The 25,772-nt window shown below is 46.8% G+C and overlaps 1 protein-coding gene across 1 annotated transcript in view; it reads left to right on the forward strand.

Moving 5' to 3' along the window:
* Positions 1–19,909, forward strand: part of kifbp (kinesin family binding protein) — a 43,319-nt gene extending 23,410 nt beyond the window's left edge. Inside the window, exons 4-7 of the mRNA XM_080205371.1 lie at positions 7,957–8,140; positions 11,262–11,355; positions 12,625–12,737; positions 18,936–19,909. Coding sequence (XP_080061497.1) covers positions 7,957–8,140; positions 11,262–11,355; positions 12,625–12,737; positions 18,936–19,814 — 1,270 coding nt within the window. The 3' untranslated portion in view covers positions 19,815–19,909. The remainder of the gene's footprint in view (positions 1–7,956; positions 8,141–11,261; positions 11,356–12,624; positions 12,738–18,935) is intronic.
* Positions 19,910–25,772: the final 5,863 nt, after the last annotated feature.

Raw genomic sequence — 25,772 nt, forward strand, 5'->3', positions numbered from 1 at the left:
GTAGTGCTTGATAGACTAATGGGACTGATGGTGGACAAGTCCCCAGGACCGGATGGAATGCATCCCAGGGTTCTGAAAGAAATGGCAGAAGTGATAGTAGATGCCTTAGTGATTATTTACTAAAATTCACTGGATTCCGGGGAAATGCCGGAAGATTGGAAAATGGGTAATGTCACGCCGCTGTTTAAAAAAGGTAGCAGATAAAAGGCAGGGAATTATAGGCCGGTTAGTTTAATGTCTGTTGTTGGAAAAATGCTTGAATCTGTCATCAAAGAAGAAATAGCGAGGCACCTAGAAAGGAATGGTATGATCGAGCAGATGCAGCACAGATTCGTTAAGGGGAAGTCATGTTTGACGAATTTATTGGATTTCTATGAGGATGTGACTAGTGCGGTAGACAGAGGGGAACCAGTGGATGTGATGTTTCTAGATTTTCAAAAGGTGTTTGATAAGGTGCCTCAAAAAAGGTTGCTTCAGAAGGTTAGGGTGTACGGAGTTGGGGGTAAGGTGTTAGTGTGGATAGAGGATTGGCTGTCTAATAGGAGGCAGAGAGTTGGTATCAGTGGGTGCTATTCTGATTGGCAGTTGGTGACTCGTGGAGTGCCGCAGGGATCGGTGCTGGGGCCTCAGCTATTTACCATTTATATAGATGATCTGGAGGAGGGTTTAGAAGGATGAGGGGGGATCTTATAGAGACGTATAAGATAATGAAAAGGATGGATAGGGTAGAGGTGGAGAGATCGTTCCCGCTCAGAGAGGACTGCAGGACTAGAGGACACAGCCTCAAGATAAGGGGGGAGCAGTTTAGAATGGAGTTGAGGAGGAACTTCTTCACTCAAAGGGTGGTGAATCTCTGGAATTCTCTGCCCCTTGAAGTGGTGGAGGCTTCCTCGCTAAATATATTTAAGTCACGGGTAGATAGGTTTTTGACAGACAAGGGAATTAAGGGTTATGGGGAGAGAGTGGGAAAGTGGAACTGATCCACTTCAGATCAGCCATGATCTTATTGAATGGCGGGGCAGGCTCGAAGGGCTAGATGGCCTACTCCTGCTCCTATTTCTTATGTTCTTAGGGGGCTGAGTGTAGGGTGACGAAATTTGCTGATGACACGAAGATGAGTGGAAAAGCAAATTGTGCGGAGGGTGTGGAAAGTCTGCAGAGATCTGGATAGGCTGAGCGAGTGGGCGAGGACCTGGCAGATGGAGTATAATGTTAGCAAATGTGAGGTTATCCACTTTGACAGAAGTAATAGTAGGAGGGATTACTATTTAAAGGGCGAAAAGCTGCAGCATGCTACGGTGCAGAGGGACCTGGGGGTCCTTGTGCAGGAGTCACAAAAATCTGCAGGTGCAGCAGGTGATCAAGAAGGCGAATGGAATGTTGGCCTTTATAGCGAGGGGGATTGAATATAAAAGCAGGGAGGTCTTGCTGCAACTGTACAGGGTACTGGTGAGGCCGCAGCTGGAGTACTGTGTGCAGTTTTGGTCGCCGCACTTGCGCAAGGATATATTGGCCTTGGAGGGAGTGCAGAGGAGGTTCGCTAGGCTGATACCGGAGATGAGGGGGTTGGACTACGAAGAGAGACTAAATAGACTGGGTCTGTACTCGTTGGAGTTTAGAAGGATGAGGGGGGATCTCATAGAGACGTATAAGATAATGAAAGGAATGGATAGGGTAGAGGTAGAGAGATTCTTCCCGCTTAGAAAGGATAGCAGGACTAGAGGGCACAGCCTCAAGATAAGGTGGGGGGGGGGGGGCTGCAGTTTAGAACAGAGTTGAGGAGGAACTTCTTCACTCAAAGGGTGGTGAATCTCTGGAATTCTCTGCCTGTTGAAGTGGTGGAGGCTACCTCACTAAATATATTTAAATCACGGGTGGATAGGTTTTTGACAGACAGGGGAATTAAGGGTTATGGGGAGAGAGTGGGAAAGTGGAACTGATCCACTTGAGATCAGCCATGATCTTATTGAATGGCGGAGCAGGCTCGAAGGGCTAGATGGCCTACTCCTGCTCCTATTTCTTATGTTCTTATGTCAGGTGAGTGGGAGTTCTATTCACAAACAGGGCATATAAAGACACAAACTCAATTTACAAAATAATGATTGGAATGCAAGTCTTTACAGGTAATCAAGCCTTAAAGGTACAGACAGTGTGAGTGGAGAAAGTGTTAAGCACAGGGTAAAGAGATGTGTGTTGTCTCCAGACAGGAAAGTTAGTGAGATTTTGCAAGCCCAGGCTAGTCGTTCTGGGGGTTATAAATAGAACATATAACACTACAGCACAAACAGGCCCTTTGGCCCACAAGTTGCGCCGATCACTTCTATACCTACTAAGCCATAGACCTATCTATAACCCCCAATCCCATTAGATCCCATATACTCATCCAGAAGTCTTTTAAAAGACCCCAGCGAGTTCGCCTCCTCCACCACCGACGGCAGCCGATTCCATTCACTCACCACCCTCTGAGTGAAAAACTTACCCCTAACATCTCCTCTGTACTTGCTTCCCTGCACCTTAAATCTGTGTCCTCTAGTAGCGACCATTTCAGCCCGGGGAAATAGCCTCCGAGAATCCACCCTATCTATTCCTCTCAACATCTTATAAACTTCTGTCAGGTCGCCTCTCAACCTTCGTCTCTCCAGGGAGAAGAGTCCCAGCTCAACCTATCTTCATAAGGCATGCCTCCCAATCCAGGCAACATCCTTGTAAATCTCCTCTGCACCCTTTCAATAGCTTCTACGTCCTTCCTGTAGTGAGGCGACCAGAACTGCGCACAGTACTCCAAGTGGGGCCTGACAAGGGACTTATAAAGTTGCAGCATTACCTCCCGACTCCTAAACTCAATCCCTCGATTAATGAAGGCCAGAACACCATACGCCTTCTTGACCACATCCTCCACCTACGAGGCCGATTTAAGAGTCCTATGGACATGAACCCAAGATCCTGGTTGAGGCTGTTCTCATGTGTGCAGAACATGGCTATCAGTGTCCGTTCAGCGACTCTGCGTTGTGTGTTGTGAAAGCCGCCTTGTGAATGCTTATCCAAAGATCAGAGGCTGCATGCCCGTGACCGCTGAAGTGTTCCCCAACAGGAAGAGAACAGTCTTGCCTGGTGATTATCGAGCGATGTTCATTCATCCGTTGTTGTAGCGTCTGCACGGTCTCCCCAATGTACCAAGCCTCAGGACATCCTTTCCTGCAGCGAATCAGGTAGACAACGTTGGCCGAGTTGCAAGTGTACATACCGTGTACCTGGTGGATGGTGCTCTCACATGAGATGATGGCATATGTGTCGATGATCTGGCATGTCTTGCAGAGGTTGCTGTGGCAGGTTTGTGTGGCGTCATGGTCATTGTTCTCCTGAAGGCTGGGTAGTTAGCTGCGGACAGTGGTCTGTTTGAGGTTGTGCCTCGTGGCAGACCGGTGCAGAAGGTGAAGTTGCATGGGATCAGAGGTGAGCTGGCAAGGTGGATACAAAACTGGCTCAGTCATAGAAGACAGAGGGTAGCAGCGGAAGGGTGTGTTTCTGAATGGAGGGCTGTGACAAGTGGCGTTCCTCAGGGATCAGTGCTGGGACCTTTGCTGTTTGTAATATATATAAATGATTTGCAGGAAAATCTAACTGGTTTGATTTCTAAGTTTGCGGACGACACAATGGTTGGTGGATTTGTGGATTGCGATGAGGACCATCTGAAGATACATCAGGATATAGATCGGTTGGAAAGTTGGGCGCAGAGATGGCAAATGGAGTTTCATCCGGACAAATGTGAGGTAATGCATTTTGGAAGGTTTGATACAGATAGGAAAAATACAGTAAATGGCAGAATCCTAAGGAGTATTGATAGCAGAGGGATCTGAGTGTACAGGTACATAGGTTACTGAAAGTGGCAATGGTGAAGAAGATAGTCAAAAAGGCATACAACATGCTTGTCTTTATTGGCCAGGGCATTGAGTTTAAAAATTGGCAAGTCATGTTGCAGCTTTATAGAACTTTAGTTGGCCGCACTTAGAATATAGTGTTCAATTCTGGTCACCGCATTACTAGAAGGATGTGAAAGCTTTGGAGAGGGTACAGAAAAGAGGGTACAGAAAAGGGTGTTGCCCTGGTATGGAGGGCATTAGCTATGAGGAGAGGTTGGAGAAACTTGGTTTGTTCTCACTGGAGCGATGGAGGTTGAGGGGTGACCTGTTAGAAGTCTATAAGATTATGAGGATCATGGACAGAGTGAATAGTCAGAAGCTTTTTCCCAGGGTTGAAGAGTCAGTTACTAACAGATATAGGTTTAAGATGCAAGGAGCAAGATTTAAAGGGAGTGTCTTTCAAGGGATGTCTTGACAAACATGTGAATAGGATAGGAATGGGGGGATATGGTCCCCGGAAGAGTAGGAGGTTTTAGTTCAGTTGGGCAGTATGGTCAGTGCAGCCTTGGAGGGCCGAAGGGCCTGTTCCTGTGCTGTAATTTTCTTTGTTCTTTGTTCATGGTGCATTTGTAAAAATTAATGAGAGTCATAGCAGACATGCCGAATTTCCTTAGCCTCCTGAGAAAGTATAGCATCAATGTGGAGGGACTAGGACAGATTGTTGATGATGTAAGCACCTAGAAACTTGAAACTCTCAATCATTTCCACTTCATCGCCTTTGATTCAGACAGGGACATGTCCACTCATCTTCACCTTGTAGCCTGCAATGCTGAGTAGGCCTTGCCATGATCAGTGAATGTCCTTGTGGCTAGCCTGGGACTCTAGTTTGGTTTTGTACTGTCACTTGGCATCTTTGATGGTTCTCCCTAGGTGATGTGGGATCATCTCCCAGCCTTTGAAGGGTCAACAATTAGTTTTTCCTGAACATTTGAATGCCCTGCATGTAGGATGAAAGACATTTATCAATGCTGAGGTTTCAGAGAAAATTTGACCAACTTTAGGGCACTTTATCAGGCCAACAGCTGTTCAGTTTAATCCAAGTGACATGGTATATTACAGAATAAAAGGGCTGAAAGAACGGGAAAGACCCAGTAGGTCTAATGGATCCCAACCTTTTCAGTAACATGGTATACTTCAACAAGACAAACAATTGCACAGCACACCCACTTTTTTCAGCTGAATCAATTGCTCATAAATGTCACATTGACTTACTTTTATTACTATTTTTGCAACTATTTCTAATTGGTCACAGCCCTAAATCTATTCCATGCTCAGCACTTGGTTTAGGATGTTTGAATTTTGCCTTTTCACTTTATGAATTTCATGTTTGTGATATAAAAAAATATATTTTTTAAAGTATAATTTTCCTAGATAATTGAAATTCAGTGGATTAGAGCAGAATGCACAGTTGAGCAAATAGCAGCTTAGCAGGTTAGTGAGAAACCTCGAGCTGCTGGTATACACAAAACCTTTTGACCCAGGGAGGATTTGATGAGAGGGCCACCAGCAAAGTTCAAAGCCAAGTTTTGAGACTTGGGAATCTGCTCCGCAACACACACGCACATTGGTTAAAAGCCACTTCCTTTAACTGTTCAATGATTTTGCCTGTTGTTGTTCCAATGCCAGTGGAATGGCTCTTGACAGATAAAATTCATTATATTGACATCTAAAAGCTGACAATACTCATACTGATGATTCCAAGTTGGCCAAACTATAGCAGGTCATGATGGAAATAAGGCGATTCAAGTAGGAATCTGCTGATTGGTGCTCAACAGTCTTGCCTCCATCTGAAAAAAGCAAACTTTCCCAGGAAAGAAATTTGCTTCGATATTGGCCGGAGATGCCTTCTCAGATTCTGCACTGTGCTGACTGTAGAAATCGACAAAGAAGACAGCGCGATCTATTTGCAATCTGGTGTGCTTATTCTCAACATAATGGCAGGCATTTCACTAAGTGAACATTCACTTCATGGGACTTGTTGTCTTTTGGGATTGTTGCTCCAAGTTTGTCCAGATGAAGACCAGCAGCTCTCACTAACAACACATTGCCACTGTTCAGATCCGGGTGTTCGTTCAACAGTTTCAGGACCAACATCGCAAGCTCCCTTGGAGGGAGTGCAGAGGAGGTTTACTAGGCTGATACCGGAGTTGAGGGGGTTGAGCTATGAGGAGAGGCTGAATAAACTGGGCTTGTATTCGTTAGAGTTTAGAAGAATGAGGGGAGATCTCATTGAGATGTATAAGATAATGAATGGGATGGATAGGATAAAGGTGGAGAGACTCTTCCCGCTCAAAAAAGACAGTAGGACTAGGGGGCACTCAAGATAAAAGCCTCAAGATAAAAGGTTTAGAACGGAGTTGAGGAGGAACTTCTTCACTCAAAGGGTGGTGAATCTCTGGAATTCTCTGCCCGTTGAAGTGGTGGAGGCTGCCTCGCTAAATATTTTTAAGACGCGGGTTGATGGGTTTTTGATAAGAGAGGGGATTAAGGGTTATGGGGAGAGGGCGGGAAAGTGGAACTGAGCAGCGACAGATCAGCCATGATCTTATTGAATGGCGGGGCAGGCTCGAAGGGCTAGATGGCCTACTCCTGCTCCTATTTCTTATGTTCTCCTGATTCAAACTGCATCCATGGGTGCATAACATTGGGGTGGGGGGAGAGATATGAGGTTAGGCCACACCTGGTTCCCCCACCGCACCTCACTCCCCGTGTCAGGCTTTTTTTCTTGGGCTTCTGTTTAAAATCTGCAGCAGGCTGCAGCACACTTGCAAGCATTGTGTGCTGTGGCACAGTGTTTGGGAACCACTGACATAAACAGTAATGGAAAAATAGCATTTTTGCAAAATGACAAAGTGTTAGGGTCCAATCTCGAACCTGATGGGCACTGATTATGCTATGTTTAGATTCTGTAAATGTATCGCAGGTTGTGAGGCAACATGCAGTTCACAAATGCTTGTTAAGAGGAGCAGACAAAAGGCTGATTGATAATGAACAAAGTGACACTGAAGCGCAGGGTAAGGCTCATTATCCTAAAGGACAACAATCCAAAGTTGGCATTAAAGTAACATATATGCCAGCAGGTTCCAGTGTGTGAGGGATGTCGTCACCATTGCTGGAAAAGCCACTGACAAATACATCATCAAAGAACTCTGATTAAATTTTTCAAACACAATTTCTATTTCAGAAACCATGGTAACTTTGTCTCTTTGTACTGTGATTTTTCCAAATTGTGCATTGTTAAAACTTCCTTATAATAAGTTCCAGCATTTTCCAATCACTGGTGTGAGGCTAATTGGCCTGCAGTTCCCTATTTTCTCTATCCCTCCTTTGAACAGTGGTGTTATCCCAGAGTAACTAACTTGTGATGAAGGGAGTGAATGTTGAACATGGTGGATAGGTTGCTTTGTCCTGCAGTTGCACCTATCCAGGCAAGTGGGAAGTATTCCATCACACTCCTGAGTTGTGCCTTGTAGATGGTGAACAGACTGTGGGGAGTCAGGAAGTGAGTTACTCACTGCCGAATTCCCAGTCTCTGACCTGCTGTGGAAGCTACAATATTTATATGGCTGGTCCAGTTCAGTTTCTGGTCAATGGTGGCCCCCAGGATGTTAGTAGCGGAGGATTCAGTGATGGTAATGTCGAGAGGTGATGGTTGGATTCTTGCAGAGATGGTCATTACCTCAATACTTGTGTGGCCTGAATGTTTCTTGCCACTCATCAACCCAAACCTCAATATTGTTCAGGCTTTACTGCATGCAGACAATGGTACTGAACACTGAAATCATCAAACATTCGTATCCTGACCTTATGACTGAGGAAGGTTATTAATGAAGCAGCTGAAGATGTTTGGGCCTAGGACACTATCCTGAGGGACTTCTGCAGAGATCTCCTGGAGCTGAGATCATTGACCTCCAATTGCCACAACTGTCTTCCTTTGGTGAGAGTTTTTCCCCTGATTCTCATTGATCCAGTTTTACAGTCAAGTGTTTCCTGGTCATTTCTATGAATGTCATTATGTTTTGTTTGGATGGTGTAGGTTTGAGAAGGTTTACACTCACACCTTGTATTACCTGGCACAAGTCTACAAACACCTAGATATGATTGAGAAGGCTGCTTGGTACTGCCACACTACTCTACAACGCCAGCTGCAGTTTGCCTGTTACAATCCTGTGGAGTGGGCTATCAATGCTGCCACCTTGTCACAGTATTATATCACTAAGGTAAGTCTGCCCTATGCTCAGTCTCCTGAGAACAACCCTCTGCATTATTGTAAATGTATGCCTCAGGTTCGGTGTAAGGTGGTGTGCGGATTTGACAGAGGTTTTAGCAGCTGATTTGAAATGTGAATTCCCAAAGATGCTTTGGAGGAAGGACCATGGGGAGTGGGGTCGGGGGAGACAGGGAGAGAGTTGAGGGGGGAATCAGGGGAGACAGGGAGAGAGTTGAGGGGGGAATCGGGGGAGACAGGGAGAGAGTTGGGGGGGGAATCGGGGGAGACAGGGAGAGAGTTGGGGGGGGATCGGGGGAGACAGGGAGAGAGTGGGGGGGATCGGGGGAGACAGGGAGAGAGTGGGGGGGGATCGGGGGAGACAGGGAGAGAGTGGGGGGGGATCGGGGGAGACAGGGAGAGAGTGGGGGGGGGATCGGGGGAGACAGGGAGAGAGTGGGGGGGGGATCGGGGGAGACAGGGAGAGCGTGGGGGGGGATCGGGGGAGACAGGGAGAGCGTGGGGGGGATCGGGGGAGACAGGGAGAGCGTGGGGGGGGATCGGGGGAGACAAGGAGAGAGTTGGGGGGGATCAGGGGAGACAGGAAGAGAGTTGGGGGGGGATCGGGGGAGACGGAGAGAGTTGGGGGGGGATCGGGGGAGACAAGGAGAGAGTTGGGGGGGATCAGGGGAGACAGGAAGAGAGTTGGGGGGGGATCGGGGGAGACAGGGAGAGAGTTGGGGGGGGATCGGGGGAGACAGGGAGAGAGTTTGGGGGGGATCGGGGGAGACAGGGAGAGAGTTTGGGGGGGATCGGGGGAGACAGGGAGAGAGTTTGGGGGGATCGGGGGAGACAGGGAGAGAGTGGGGGGAATCGGGGAAAACAGGCAGAGTGGGGGGGTCGGGGGAGACAGGCAGAGTGTGGGGGGGTGTCGGGGGAGACAGGCAGAGAGTGGGAAGGGTGTCGGGGGAGACAGGCAGAGATGGGGGGGGTTGGGGGAGACAGGAAGAGATTGGGGGAGTCGGGGCAGGCAGGGAGTGAGAAGGGGGGTCGGGGGAGACAGGCAGAGATTGGGGGGGGTGTTGGGGGAGACAGAGTCAGAGACACAGAGAGAATGGGGGTGTGGGGGGAGACGAACAGGGAGAGATTGGGGGAAATGGGGAGGGAATGGGGGTCAAGAGAGTGAGGGGTTTGGGAGAGATGAGGGAGTGGGGGCTTTGAGAGAGAGAGAGAGACGAAGAGTGAGTGGGCGGGGTTTGAGAAGAAATGAGTTTACTATAAGAAGGATGTGGACGCATTGGAGAGAGTGCAGAGGAGATTTACCAGGATGCTGCCTGGTTTGGAGGGTAGGTCTTATGAGGAAAGGTTGAGGGAGCTGGGGTTTCCTCTTTAGAGTGGAGGAGGATGAGAGGTGACTTATTAGAGCTTTATAAGATGATGAAGGGGATAGATAGAGTGGACGTGCAGAGACTATTTCCTCGGGTGGATGTAGCTGTTACTAGGGGGCATAACTATAAGGTTCATGGTGGGAGATATAGGAGGGATGTCCGAGGTAGATTCTTCAGTCAGAGAGTGGTTGGGGTGTGGAATGCACTGCCTGCTGTGATAGTGGAGTCGGAACTTTCAAGCAGTTATGGGATAGGCACATGGAGCACACCAGAGTGATAGGGAGTGGGGTAGCTTGATCTTGGGATTGGACATCGCTCGGCACAACATAGAGGGCTGAAGGGCCTGTACTGTGCTGTACTGTTCTGTGTTTCAGGGAGACAGAGAGGTTGCGGGCCTCGGGTGAGACGGAGAGAGTGTGGAGAAATTGGGGGGGGGGGGGGGGGGGGGGGTCAGGGGAGATGGGGGGGGGGGGGGAGATCGGGGGAGCCGGGGAAGGAGTGGGGAGTTTTGAGAGAGAGAGAGACAAGTAGTGAGTGGGTGGATTTGCGAGGATGAGGAGTGGAAAGGTTTGTGTGAGTTGTGGGGGGCGGGGTCTAGGGAGACAGGGAGATAGTGGGGGATCAGGGGAGACGGAGGGAGTGGGGGGATCGGGGAGTGTGGGGGAGATGGGGACGAGTGGTGGGGCTGGGGAAAAGGGGAACAAGTGGGGAGCAGGTGAGATGGGGAGCAAGTTAGGGGGTGGGGAGACAGGAAATGAGGGTGGGCAGGATGGGGCGGGATTGCAATCATGTGAGTCTGCAATGACCAAAACTGAGGATGTGGCCAGATGGCTATTTTGGGAATTTAAGAGTGAGCTTGCGATGGTCCACGGGCAGTTCTTCCAATGACAGCTGATAGTTCTGTTAAAGTTTGCATATCTAGATGAAAAGTGTCAATCTCAGGCAGTGTGGTATTAGAGGTGTATAGCCCTCTGTGTCCAGAGCTAGGCTGTCAGAATGTCCCTGAACTGTGTCCCCGCTATCGATGGATATAGTGGCAGCAAAGGAATCGCCAAGTCATCGATGTTACTGGAGAGACAAAGCTCGTAATAGAAGAGAGGACATTTTGGTCAGAGCCCAGGGAGCTGCAGATGCTGAGTTAACACAGTGGCAGAGGGAAGATTAGAGGGAGAGGGCGAGTATGGGCACAAGACAGGGCCCGGGGGATGAGTGAAGGATCCGGTTTTTTTAATTCGTTCAAGGGACATGGCCTTTGCTGGCTCAGCAAGTATTTGTTGTCCGTCCCCAAGGTGGTGGTGAGCTGCCTAGTTGAACTGTTGCAGTCCCTGTGGTATAAGTACACCCACAGTGCTGTTAGGCATGGTGTTCCAGGATTTTGATCCAGCGACAGTGAAGGAATGGTGACATATTTCCAAGTCAGGATGGTGTGTGGCTGGGAGGGGAACTTGCAGTTGGTGGTATTCCTGTTTGTTTGCTGCCCTTGTCCTTCTAGATGATAGTGGTTGTGGATTTGGAAGATGGTGATGCTGTGACTGCTGTGTGGGACTGGATCCCGGGAACAGTAATGATCAGCATCAGGACAATGTGGACTGTAGGCCACAGCCTGGGTACTGGTCACAGTGCAGCACATGGACTATCGGTTAAATGCAGGCTGTGGACCGCAGAGGGTGGGCCACTGTGGGCTGCAGGGAGCAGTTTAAAGCTCAGTTTGTACTTACAGGGTGATTTGTGTTTTCTCCTGAGCAGCAGAGTTACATGGAAGGACGCTTGTGTCTTGCTGCTTCCAGTGTGATCTTCAACCAGGTGGAAATCCCCTGCTCTGAATCCCCTGTAGAGGAAAGTAAGTTACATTACCTGTTAGTGACTTCAGTATCTGGGCAGAATGTGCCTGACATTGATGGTTTGCAATTTTTGCAACAGTGTCCTGCGTCCTGTCTGAATTTGCTCATGAAACAATTGTTTTCCAACATGGCTGGGCTATGCATAGCTTCACTCTGAGACACATTTATCAAGTACCTCTCTCCTCAAGACACTTACTTCCTTGTGTTCAAACAGCCTTTACAGGCTCTCAACTGTGTGTTGACAGGCTGTTCAATCACGAAAGGCATTGTAGCAGTAGCCAACACTGAATTTCAAGGCTCCACTGTGGGATGCTGATGATGGGAAATCATTACATTATGACAGGAGTGAGCATGTTGACACAGTGGTTAGCATTGCTGCTTCAAAGCATCAGGAACGCAGGTTCAATTCCAGTCTTGGGTGACTTTTTGTGTGGAATTTGCACATTCTCCCTGTGTCTGCGTGGGTTTCCTCTGGGTGCTCCAGATTCCTCCCACTCTCCAAAGATGTGCGGATTACCTTGTTTGGCTATACTAATTTGTCCATTACTGTCCCAAAATGTGTAGTAGGTGGATGAGCAGGGTAAATATGTGGGGTTACCAGGCAAAGGGCGATAGGGTGGGCCTGGGTAAGATGGTCTGCTGGAGAGTCAGTGCAGACTTGATGTGCCGAATTGCCGCCTCCTACATTGTAGGGATTCTATGATAAGTGTGAACGCTGTATGATTCTGCGTCTTTTAGTCAGTGATAATGCCCAGCTATTGAGGCCCTGAACCAAAACCCATGTCCTGGGCTGAGCCCAGCTGCCTGGCACTGTTAGAGTTTCTAAAAAGGGAGAAGGTGTAGAATTCAGCCTCTGAGGGTTGACTGCTTCTCCTTTAACTCAGCCATGATGATTGGGAGCTGTGTTTGAAAGAAGCTCCATCAAACCATGCACTTTGATCACAATGAATATTGCACCAGAAGCACCAGCACCTTGATCTCTGTGGGGAGCTGTCCATAGTCCTGGAATGAGGCCACAGTTCTTCAAACCGAGAGTGAAGAGCTGTATCCGATCTCAGAGCAAGATAACAGTTCACCTGCACACACACAAGCGTTTTTCCCGAAACATTGTCCTCGGATGTGGAATTCGGGAGCTACTGGTAGAAACTGATGTTTTTTTTAATCCAAATTGTTGTAAAACATTCAATGCCACATGATTACTTCAGACTTTTGAGTTGCAGGATGGGGTGAATGAGAAAGACTCAGGAAATCATTTATTGTGCACACAGGTGAAGAGGAGAGGGAGCGTCGTGACCAGCTCCAGCAGAAGAAGGCAGAAATTGCCCGGTGTTGGATAAAGTATTGTCTCAATTTGCTGCAAGACTCCCGCAAGTTGCTTGAGGTTGGTTTGGCAGCTGAATTTTTGTTTTTCAATCTTACACCAAATCATATGATATCTCACAAGTGACTGTGTCTTGAACTTTAAGAAAGTTTTTAAAATTTATTTATTAGTGTCAGAAGTAGGCTTACATGAAGTTACTGTGAAAATTCCCTGGATGACAAGATGAACAGCAGGGTTCAATAGGGTTAAAATCCCCTTGTTTGCGTGCAGGAATCTGGCAGACTATCTGGGCAGTGAGGCCTGCTTGTGCTTGCTTTCCTGTCCCAATTTCTGATCTCCGGCGTCCAGTAGATGGGGCTGTGTTCCAAGATGCATGGTTTTTACTGGCAGATGGCGCCACAGGACTTGTATAAGAACATAAGAAATAGGAGCAGGAGTCGGCCATCGAGCCCTTCGAGCCTGCCCCGCTATTCAATAAGATCATGGCTGATCTGAAGTGGATCAGCTCCACTTTCCCGCCTGCTCCCCATAACCCTTAATTCCCTTATTGATCAGAAATCTATCTACCCATGACTTAAACATATTCAACGAGGTAGCCTCCACCACTTCAACGGGTAGAGAATTCCAGAGATTCACCACCCTCTGAGAGAAGTTCCTCTTCAACTCCGTTCTAAACTGCCCCCCCTCCCCCACTTATTTTGAGGCTGTGCCCTCTCGTTCTGGTTTCCTTTCGAAGTGGAAAGAATCTCTCTACCTCTACCCTATCTAGCTCCTTCATTATCTTATATGTCTCTATAAGATCCCCCCCTCAACCTTCTAAACTCCAATGAGCTCAGTCTACTCAATCTGTCCTCATAAGCCAACCCCCTCATAGAACATAGAACCCTACAGAGCAGAGCCCATGAGTCTGTACCGACCACAATCCCAATGGCAAACAGTACTCTAGTTGCGGCCTCACCAGTGCCCTGTACAGTTGCAGCAAGACCTCCCTGCTTTTATATTCTATCCCCCTCGCTCTAAAGGCCAACATTCCATTCACCTTCTTGATCACCTGCAGGCTGGGTTTTTGCGACTCATGCACAAGGTCCCCCAGGTCCCTCTGCACCCTGGCATGCTGCACCTTTTCACCATTTAAATAATATTCCCTCCTACTATTATTTCTTCGAAAGTGGATAACCTCACATTTGTTAACATTATACTCCAGGTCCTCGCCCACTCACTCAGCCTATCCAAATCTCTCTGCAGACTTTCCGCGTTCTCCACGCAATTCGCTTTTCCACTCATCTTCGTGTCATCAGCAAATTTTGTTACCCTACGCCCGGTCCCCTCCTCCAGATCGTCTGTGTATATGGTAAACAGTTGAGGCCCCAGCACTAACCCTAACCCTGCAGCACGCAGTTCAGGAGCCCAAGTGGCCATTCTTACATCGTCAGTAGAAACCATAGAAAATTTACAGCACAGAAATGGGCCTTTGGCCCCTGTGCCAAACCATTTTTTGCCTCGTCCCACTGACCTGCACTTGGACCACATCCCTCCACACCCCTCTCATCCATGAACCTGTCCAAGTTTTTCTTAAATGTTAAAAGTGACCCCGCATTTACACTTTATCCGGCAGCTCATTCCACACTTCCACCACTCTCTGTGTGAAGAATCCCCCCTAATATTCCCTTTAAACTTTTCTCCTTTCACCCTTAACCCATGCCCTCTGGCTTTTTTTCTCCTCTAGCGTCAGTGGAAAAAGCCTGCTTGCATTCACTCTATCTTTACCCATCAAAATCTTATACACCTCGATCAAATCTCCCCTCATTCTTCTACGCTCCAGGGAATAAAGTCCTAATCTATTCAATCTCTCTGTAACTCAGCTTCTCAAGTCCCGGCAACATCCTCGTGAATCTTCTCTGCACTCTTTCAATCTTTTTTACATCCTTCCTGTCACTAGGTGACCAAAACTGTACACAATACACTAAATTCAGCCTCACCAATGCCTTATATAACCTTACCATAACACTCCAACTTTTATACTCGATACTCTGATTTATAAAGGCCAATGTACCAAAAGCACTCTTTACGACCCTATCCACCTGTGACGTCACTTTTAGGGAATTCTGTATCTGTATTCCCAGATCCCTCTGTTCAACTGCACTCTTCAGAGTCCTACCATTTACCCTGTACGTTCTACTTTGGTTTGTCCTTCCAAAGTGCAATACCTCACATCTGTCTGCGTTAAATTCCACTCGCCATTTTTCTAGTTGGTCCAAATCCCTCTGCAAGCTTTGAAAACCTTCCTCACTGTCCACTACACCTCCAATCTTTGTATCATCAGCAAATTTGCTGACCCAATTTACCACATTATCATCCAGATCTTTGATATAGATGACAAACAACAACGGACCCAAGACCGATCCCTGCAGCACTCCACTAGTCACAGGCCTCCACTCAGAGAAGCAATCCTCCCCAACCACTCTGTGGCTTCTTCCATTGAGCCAGAGTCTAATCCAATTTACTACCTCCTCATCTATACCTAGCGACTGAACCTTCCTAACTAACCTCCCATGGGGGACCTTGTCAAAGGCCTTGCTGAAATCCAGGCAGGTAACATCCACCGCCTTTCCTTCATCCACTTTCCTGGTAACCTCCTCGAAAATCTCTAATAGATTGGTCAAACAGACAAGTGTGAGGTATTGCACTTTGGAAGGACAAACCAAAATAGAATGTACAGGGTAAATGGTAGGACTCTGAAGAGTGCAGTTGAACAGAGGGATCTGGGAATACAGATACAGAATTCCCTAAAAGTGACGTCACAGGTGGATAGGGTCGTAAAGAGTGCTTTTGGTACATTGGCCTTTATAAATCGGAGTATCGAGTATAAAAGTTGGAGTGTTATGGTAAGGTTATATAAGGCATTGGTGAGGCCGAATTTAGAGTATTGTGTACAGTTTTGGTCACCTTGTTACAGGAAGGATGTAAGTAAGGTTGAAAGAGTGCAGAGAAGGTTCACAAGGATGTTGCTGGGCCTTGAGAAGCTGAGTTACAGAGAGAGATTGAATAGGTTAGGACTTTATTCCCTGGAGCGTAGAAGAATGAGGGGAGATTTGATAGAGGTGTATAAGATTTTGATGGGTATAGATAGAGTGAATGCAAGCAGGCTTTTTCCACTGAGGCTAGGGGAGAAAAAAACCAGAGGGCATGGGTTAAGGATGAATGGGAAAAAGTTTAAAGGAAATATTAGGAGGGGGCTTCTTCACACAGAGAGCGGTGGGAATGTGGAATGAGCTGCCGGATAAAGTGGTAAATGCGGGGTCACTTTTAACATTTAAGGAAAACTTGGATGGGCTCATGGATGAGAGGGGTATGGAGGGATATGGTCCAAGTGCGGGTCAGTGGGACGAGGCAAAAAATGGTTTGGCACAGACAAGAAGGGCCAAAAGGCCAGTTTCTAAGCTATAATTTTCTATGGTTCTAAACATGACCTACCACGCACAAAGCCATGTTGACTCTCCCTGGTAAGTCCCTGTCTATCCAAATATTTGTAGATCCTATCCCTTATCACACCTTCTAATAACTTGCCCACCACCGACGTCAAACTTACTGGCCTATAATTTCCCGGATTTCTTTTGGAACCTTTTTTAAACAACGGAACAGCATGAGCCACCCTCCAATCATCTGGCACCTGCACCATGCATACTGACATTTTAGCTATGTCTGTCAGGGCCCCTGCAAGTTCAACACTAGCCTCCCTCAAGGTCTGTGGGAATACCCTGTCCGTTCCTGGGGATTTATCCACTCTGATTTGCCTCAGGACAGTCAGCGTCTCCTCCTCTTTAATCCGTAAAGGTTCCATGACCTCCCTACCTGTTTGCCCATTTCCGTAGACTCCATGCCCATTTCCTCAGTAAATACAGATGCAAAAAACCCATTTAGTATCTCCCCCATCTCTTTTGGTTCCATACACAGTCTACCACTCTGGTCTTCAAGAGGACCAATTTTATCCCTCACTATCCTTTTGCTCCTAACATAAAAGCTCTTTGGATTTCCCTTCATTCTGTCTGCCAAAGCAACCTCATGTCTTCTTTTAGCCCTCCTGAGTAGCTTCTTGCACTTTTTATACTTTGAGCATCTGATCTGTTCCTTGTTGCTTGTACATCTCATACAACTCTCTCTTCCTCTTTCCTTACAATCTCCCTTGAGAACCAAGATTCCTTATTCCTATTTACTTTGCCTTTAATCCTGACAGGAACATACAAACTCTGTACTCTCAAAATTTCTCCTTTGAAGGCCTCCCACTTTCCATTTACATCCTTACCAAAGAACAGCCTGTGCCAATCCACACTTCCCAGATCCCTTCTCATTTCATCAAATTTGGTCTTTTTCCAGCTCAGAACTTCAAGCCGAGGACCAGATCTATCCTTGACAGCGACCAGCTAACCCTGCACATAAAACCCTGGACTGTCAAAGTCATAGAGGTTTACAGCATGGAAACAGGCCCTTCAGCCCAACTTGTACACACCATCCAGCTTCTACCATTAAGCCAGTCCCAATTGTCTGCATTTGGCCCATATCCCTCTATACCTATCTTACCCATCTAACTATCTAAATGCTTTTTACAAGCCAAAATTGTACCTGCCTCTACCTGTGGCAGGTCGTTCCAGACATTCATCACCCTCTGTGTGAGAAAATTGCCCCTTTGAGTCCTTTTGTATTTCTCCCCTCTCAGCTTAAACCTGCCCTCTAGTTTTAGACTCCCCTACCTTTGGGAAAAGATGTTGACTATCTAGCTGATGTATGCCCCTCATTATTTTATAGACCCCTTAAGATCACCCCTAAATTTCCTATGCTCCAGCCTTTTCTTGTAACTCAAACCATCAAGTTCTGGTAGCATCCTGCTAATTCTTTTCGGCACTTTTTCTAGTTTAATAATTTCCTTTCTATAATAGGGTGACCAGAATGGTTCACAGTATTCCAAGTGAGGCCTTAATAATGTCTTGTCCAACTTCAACAAGACATCTCAACTCCAACAAATGGAACCAAGTATGTTGAATGCTGCCTCCATCATCCTGTCCACCTGTGACTCCCCTTTAAAGGAGCTATGAAACCCTAGATCTCTTTGTTCTATAACTCTCCCCAGTGCCCTATAGTTCAATAAGTCCTGTCCTGGTTCGATCTACCAAAATTTATCACCTCACGTTTATCTAAATTAAACTCCATCTGTCATTCATCAGCCCACTGGCCCATTTGATCAAGATCCCATCGCCATCCTAGATAAGCTTCTTCACTGTACAATATGCACCAATCTTGGTGTCATCTGCAAACTTACTATGATTCCTAAATTCTCATCCAAATCATTAATATAAATGACAAATAACAGTGGACCTAGCACTGATCCCTGAGGCACACCGCTGGTCACAAGACTCCACCCTCTGTCTTCTGTCATCGAGCCAATTTTGTATCCAATTGACTACCTCAGCCTGGATCAGTGAAATCTAACCTTCTGCAACAATCTACGACATAGTACCTTGTTGAAGGCCTTACTAAAGTTCATGTTGACAACATCAACTGCGCTGTCTTCATTTACCTTCTTGGTTACCCCTTCAAAAATCACAATCAAGTCATAAGACAGGATTTTCCACTCACAAAGCCATGCTGACTGCCCCTAATCAATCACTGCCTCTCTAAATGCCTGTAGGTCCTGACTTTTAGAATACCTTTTAACAACTTAACAACTTAACCACTACGGATGTTAGGCTCACCAGTCTATAGTTTTTCCCTGCAGCCCTTCTTAAACAGAGGCATAACGTTTGCCATCTTCAGGCAATTCACGTGTGGCAGTTGATTCAAATATCTCTGCTAGGGGACCTGCAATTTCTTCCCTAACCTCCCACAATGTCTTCAGGTCCCAGGTACCATGATGCACTTTAAGACTTACAGCATCTTCACACTGCATTGAATCAACTCTGCGCCCTGCTTGATACCTGTATGTTCATTAAGATGCAAGCTTGCTGTCTCTGCTAGCTGTCTAACTGCTGTAGAACTGAGCTTCAGAAAATATAGCTTTGGATCCAGTTCACCCCTTAGCCACCAGGTGGGGGATGTTCCTGGTGTTTAGTATGTCGTAGATCATCTGAATAGGGTATCTTGCCACTGCTGTGTTGTTTAGGTCTGACTGTGTTCGATGTTAATGGGCAAGAGTGTATCAGACTCACACAGTAACTCCAAGGGGAGATGTTGTTTGTTTATTGCAGTCATGATATGTTCCTACAGGACGATGTTGGTGAACTGGATTGGGATCGGCAGGAAGAGCTGAAAATCCAATTGAAGAAAGAAGAGGAGGAAAAGGAGCAGGGGAGGAAAAGTGCTGTGCTGTTTGGATCCAGTGAAACATTTGATTTGATCCAGTCGGTTGAGGAGAAGGTGAGCTGTACTTACCCTGTGGACTTTGCCAAAGCTCGCGAGGTATTCTTGGTTGGACAGAATTACGTGCAAGAGGCTAAGGAATTCTTTCAGCTTGAAGACCATGTGACGGACCACATTGAGATCGTTCAAGATCACAGCGCGTTATTCAAAGCCCTGGCATTTTTCGAAGAGGACCAAGAAAGATGTTGTAAAATGCACAAACGGCGCATAGACATGCTGGAGGCAGTCTACAAAGAGTTAAATCCGCAGTATTATCTCTTGGTCTGTCGGCAACTTCAGTTTGAGATAGGAGATACATTCTATGAAATGATGGAGCTGAAGGTCTCTATTGCCAACCGGCTGGATGAGCTAGATAGTCATAACATCAAGAAAATAAACCACCTGGCTCAGTCAGCCATTACCTACTACAACCTCTTCCTTGACTCGCTGAAGAACTCGGAAAAGAAATTTCCAGATCTCCTGGAAGCTGATATTCTGCGGCCGGCACTGGTTTGCAAGTTTCGCATTGGTTGGCTGTACAGTAAGATGATCACTTCTGATCCAAAGCTACAGCTGAGTAACCTGCAGCAGGCAGTAGACTGTTACCATTTTGTGGTCGATTACTGCAAGAAACAGCCTGAGGCTGCCAAGGTGATGGAACCTGAGCTGGAGCTCTGTGCTGAAATGGCCACCCTATTGCCAGCAAGGATGGAGAAACTACAGGCTAAATTAGTGGCTTTTTCCTAATGTCAATGAGTGAGCTTCTCCAGTAACCAACCTGCTTCTTTAGCTTATCCCAGTGGCTGTACTTCCATGTGTAATAAACGAACCTGACATACTCAGCCAAGTTGCCATTGTGCTTTGTCTCTTCAAATTTCAATAGGAGAAAGCCTTCCATTTATATTATTCTTTCAAGGGTTGTGAGCATCACTGGCAAGGCAGTATTCATTGCTCATCCCTAATTACCTTTGAGAAGGTGGTGGTGAGCCACTGATTGAACATATGTAGCCCCTGTGGTGTAGGTACACCCACAGCGCTGTTAGAAAGGGAGTTCTAGGATTTTGACCCAGTGACAGTGAAGGAGTGGTGGCACATTTCCAAGTCAGAGTGGTCAATGACTTGGAGAGGAACTTGCAGGTGGTGATGTTCCCATGTATCTGCTGCCCTTGTCCTTCCAAGTGGTAGAGACCATGCTGACAAAGGGGCCTTGGTGAGTTGCTACAGTGCATCTTTTAAATGTATGCACAGCTGCCATTGTATGCTGATGGTTTTAAAGTGATGCGGATGTTGACAAAGCAGGCTCTTTTGTCTTGGATGGTGTCTTTAGTGTTGTTGGAACTGCGCTCACCTAGGCAAGTGGAGAGCATTCCTACGTTATTCCTTGTAGATGTTGGACAAGCTTTGAGGAATCAGGAAGTGAGTTACTCACCCTAGAATTTGCAGTTTCTCACTTGCTCTGGTCGCCACAGCATATGGCTATATGGTTCTGCAAACCTCATAAGATGCTACATCATACCCACTCCGACATGTCTGACAAACCAGGACAATAAATGAAGCTCTGGGAAAGAAAACAGAGGCTTGAAATGGGGATGCAAAGATACGCTTAAAATTCCTGATAATAATTGTCCCACTGCCAACCAGTCTTGCTCACGTTAGTGCTGATAATCTGTATTTCCCAAGAAGGTTGAAATTGTCTTTGTCATTTAACTGGGTTCTTGGAGTTTGTTGTAGGTTAATTTTTTCCTCGGTGATAGGAGAAACTTGTGGAATCATTGCACTGGGGTTGACTGGAGCTGCTGCTCTCCTTCACAGTAATTTCACCACGCATGTGCTGCTGACCCCATTTATACACAGGAATCATAACTGAGTGAACAATACATCAGTGAGAATCAGGTTTCCATTGCACTTCTAAACTTATAATGGTTTACAAAGTAAAGTTAAAGTTCACTTATTAGCCACAAGTAAGGCTTACATTAACACTGCAATGATATTACTGAGAAAATCTTTTCGTCTCCACACTATGATGCATGTTTGGGTCAATGCACCTCATCAAACTCCTTGGCCAAAGGGCTACAAATGGAGAAACTTGTCACCTTTAATAGAAACACTGGAAAGGGAGAGAATAAGAGATGTTAACCTTAGAAAATCTGGAGTTGGGTTCACTGCCTTTTGTCCATTTCTGTTTGTCTCAGAGTGTACTCTGTCACCAGTGGCCCAGTTGTATTGATAGTGCAAAAGAGAAGATAGCAACAAGGAATGGACTGAGAGGTTGAATGAGAATCTGGAGAGCTGATCAAAAGCACATGGTTGTTGGAAGTTCCAGGATATAAATGTTTCAGTAAGAGTAGGAAAGGTGGTAAAAGAGTAGCATTGTTAATCAAGGGTAGTTTAACAGCTGCTGAAAGGCAGTTTGAGGGCGATCTGCCTACTGAGGTAATATGGACTGAAATTAGAAATAGGAAAGGAGCCGTCACGTTGTGGAGTTTTCTAAAGGACCCCAAATAATAATAGAGATGTGGAGGAGGAAATGGCAAAGCAGATTATGGATAGGTGTGGAGGTCACAGGGTAGTTATCATGGGCGACTTTAACTTTCCAAATATTGATTGGAACCTTTATAGATCGAATAGTTAGGATAGATAGTTTTTGTACAGTGTGTGCAGGAGAGTTTCCTGACACAATATGTGGATAAGCCGACAAGAGGTGGGGCCACATTGGATTTGGTACTGGGTAATGAACCAGGCCAAGTGTTAGATTTGTTTGTGGGAGAGCACTTTGGAAATAGTGACCACAATTCAGTGTCCCTAAATTAGTCTTCTCTCAATGTGGAATGCCATAAGCATAGACAAGGGTCATGGGTGGTGAGGGGACTCATAATGTTGGAATGGAGGCGCGGGCTCGTTGGGTCGAAGGGCCTGTTTCCTGTGCTGTGGTGTTCTTTGTTCTTTCATTATTGCGATGTAGAGGGATAGGGTCACACGGCAGATCAAGGTTTATAATTGGGGCAGGGATAATTATGATGTGATTAGACAAGAATTAGGGAGCATAAAATGGGAGCAGAAACTGTCAGGTATGGGCACAAACAAAAAGTGGAGCTTGTTGAAGGAACAAATACTGCTTGTCATTGAATCATAGAACCCTACAGTGCAGAAAGAGGCCCTTCGGCCCATCGAGTCTGCACCAAACACAATCCCACCCAGGCCCTATCCCCATGTGTTATATCCACTAATCCCTCTAACCTCCACTACGCTGGACACTAAGGGGCAATTTCTTAGAATGGCCAATCAACCTAACCTGCACATCTTTGGACTGTGGGAGGAAACCGGAGCACCCGGAGGAAACCCGCGCAGACACGAGGAGAATGTGCAAACTCGACACAGACAGTGACCCGAGCACGAGAATCGAACCCAGGACCCTGGAGCTGTGAAGCAGCAGTGCTAACCACTGTGCTACCGTGCCGCCCTTGATAGGTATGTCCCTGGCAGGCAGGGAGGAAATGGCCGAGTGAGGGAACCATGGCTCACAAAAGAGGTTGAATGTCTTGTCAAGAGGAAAATGGAAGCCTATGTAAGGATGAAAAAACAAGGTTCAGTTGGGTTGCTTGAGGGTTACAAGGTAGCAAGGAATGAGCTAAAAAAAAAGGGTTTAGGAGAGCTAGGAGGGGGCATGAGAAGTCCTTGGTGGGTCGGATCAAGAAAACCCCAAGGCTTTTTTACTGTTATGTGAGGAACAAAAGAATGACCAGGGTGAGGTTAGGGCCAGTCAAGGACAGTAATGGGAACTTGTGCATGGAGTCAGAAGAGATAGGAGAGGCGATGAATGAATACTTTACTGTTCACCAAGGAGGGGGGCCATGTTTTTGAGGATGAGTGTGTGATACAGGCTGATAGGCTGGAGGAGGGAGATGTTCTGAGGGAAGATGTTTTGAAAAACCTGTGGGTCGATAAGTCCCCTGGGCCAGATGGGATATATCCTAGGATACTTTGGGAGGCAAGGGAGGAGATTGCAGAGCCTTTGGCTTTGGTCCTCATTGTCCACGGGGATAGTGCCAGAGGACTGAAGAGGGGCAAATGTTGTTCCTCTGTTCAAGAAAGGAAATAGGAATGACCCTGGTAATTATAGGCTGGTTAGTCTTACTTTGGTGATCAGTAAGTTAATGGAAAGGGTTCTGAGGGATAGGAATTATGACCATTTGGAAAGATGCAGCTTAATCCAGGATAATCAGCATGGATTCATGAAGGGTAAGTCTTGCCTTGCAAATTTGATTGAATTAAGTGTGAGGTGATTCATTTTGATAGGACAAATTTGAATGTGGATTACAGGGTCAATGGTAAGGTTCTGAGAAATGTGGAGGAACAGAGAGATCTTGGGGTTCATCCACAGATCTCTGATGGTTACCATTCAAGTGGATAGAGCTGTTTTAGCGTATATTAACAGGGGATTAGAGTTTAAGAGCTGTGGGTTTACGCCAAAACTATACAGGACCTTGGTGAGACCGCATTTGGAATATTGTGTGCAGTTCTGGCCACCTCACTATAAGAAGGATGAGGAAGGATTGGAGAGAGTGCAGAGGAGATTTACCAGGATGCTGCCTGGTTTGGAGGGTAGGTCTTATGAGGAAAGGTTGAGGCAGCTGGGGCTTTTCTCTTTAGAGCGGAGGAGGATGAGAGGTGACTTAACTCTTACTCAGAGAGTAGTAAGGGCGTGGAATGCCCTGTCTGCAGCAGTTGTGGACTCGCCAACTTTAAGGGCGTTCAGATGGTCAGTGGATAGGCATATGGATAACATTGGAATAGTTTAGGTTAGAGGGTCATTAGATTGGTTCCACTGGTCGGCGCAACGTCGAGGGTCGAAGGGCCTGTACTGCGCTGTAATGTTCTATGTTCTATCAATAGAGGTTTATAAGATGATGGGGATAGAAAGAGAGGATGTTCAGAGTCTATTTCCTCAGATGGATGTAGCTGTTACTAGGGGGCATAACTATAAGGTTCGTGGTAGGAGATATGGGAGGGATGTCCGAGGTAGGCTCTTTACTCAGTGGTTGGAGTGTGGAATACACTGCCTGCTGTGATAGTGGAGGTGGACACTTCAGGAACTTTGAAGCGGTTATTGGATAGGCACATGGAGCACAGCAGAATGATAGGGAGTGGGATAGCTTCATCTTGGTTTTGGACAAGGCTCGGCACAACATTGAGGGCTGAAGGGCCTGTACTGTGCTGTACTGTTCTATGTTCTACGTAACAACAAAACAGCACAGAAACAGGCCTTTCAGCCCTCCAAGCCTGCACCGATCATGTGTTCCAAATTAGACCATCTGTTTGTAACCATCTGTCTGCTCATGTGGCTATCTAAATAAGTCTTAAATGATCCTAGTGTGTCTGCATCAACCGCCTTGCTTGGTAGTGCATTCCAGGCCCCCACCACCCTCTGTGTAAAATACACCTCCCGCATATCCGTATTGAACTTGCTCCCCTTACCTTGAACTTGTGACCCCTTGTGTTTGTCATTTCTGACCTGGGAAAAAGCTTCCAACTGTTCACCTTGTCTATGCCCTTCATAATTTTATAAACTTCTATTAGGTTGCCCTTCAACCTCCGTCTTTCCAGGGAGAACAACCCTAGTTTACTCAATCTCTCCTCACAACTAAGACCCACCATACCAGAGAACATCCTGGTAAACCTGGGTAGGCAGCTGAGGAAGAGAAAAGCGAAGGTAGTAATCTCAGGATTGCTGCCTGTGCCACGGGAGAATGAGGGAAGAAATGAAATGAGGTGGAGGGTGAATGCGTGGCTGAGGGACTGGTGTAGAGGGCAGGGATTTCAGTTCCTAGATCACTGGGACCTCTTTAGGGGTAGGTGGGACCTCTATAGTAGGGACGGGTGGCACTTAAGTACCAGGGGGACTAATATCTTGGCGGGAAGACTGGCTAAGGCTACGACTTTAAACTAGAAAGGATGGGAGGAGGGAACTGTGATGGGGAGACTGGGACGGAGGAGGTTCGCTCCCAGGTAGGGGAGGACCGCAGGCAGTATGGGAGGGAGGTTAGACAGGCGGTGGAGATGGGAAATGCCCAGATTGAGGGGCTGAAGTGTATATATTTTAATGCAAGGAGTGTAGTGAATAAGGTAGATGAGCTTAGGGCGTGGATTGCTGTTTGGGATTGTGATGTAGTGGCCATTACGGAGACTTGGATGTCTCGGGGACAGGACTGGGTACTTCAGGTGCCAGGCTTCAGGTGCTTCAGGAAGGACAGGGAGGGTGGCAGAAGGGGTGGTGGAGTGGCACTGTTGATCAGGGACAGTGTCATGGCTGCAGAGAAAGAGGATGTTGTGGAGGGACTGTCTACAGAATCTCTGTGGGTGGAAGTTACAAACAGCAAAGGGTCGAAAACTTTGCTGGGTGTATTCTATAGGCCGCCCAATAGTGACAGGGAAGTTGAAGTGCAAATAGGGAAACAGATTCTGGGGAGATGTTTTAATAACAGAGTTGTCGTGATGGGAGACTTTAATTTCCCAAACATCGACTGGAATATCCCTAGGGTAAGGGGTTTGGATGGGGAGGAGTTTGTTAGGTGTGTTCAGGAAGGTTTCCTGACACAGTATGTGGATAAGCCTACGAGGGGAGAGGCTGTACTTGACCTGGTACTGGCGAATGAACCAGGGCAGGTGATGGATCTTTCGGTAGGAGAGCATCTTGGAAATGGTGAC

Source organism: Carcharhinus amblyrhynchos, chromosome 17 (assembly GCF_965287045.1).
Source record: "Carcharhinus amblyrhynchos chromosome 17, sCarAmb.v2.hapA, whole genome shotgun sequence".
Classification (NCBI taxonomy): Eukaryota; Metazoa; Chordata; class Chondrichthyes; order Carcharhiniformes; family Carcharhinidae; genus Carcharhinus; species Carcharhinus amblyrhynchos.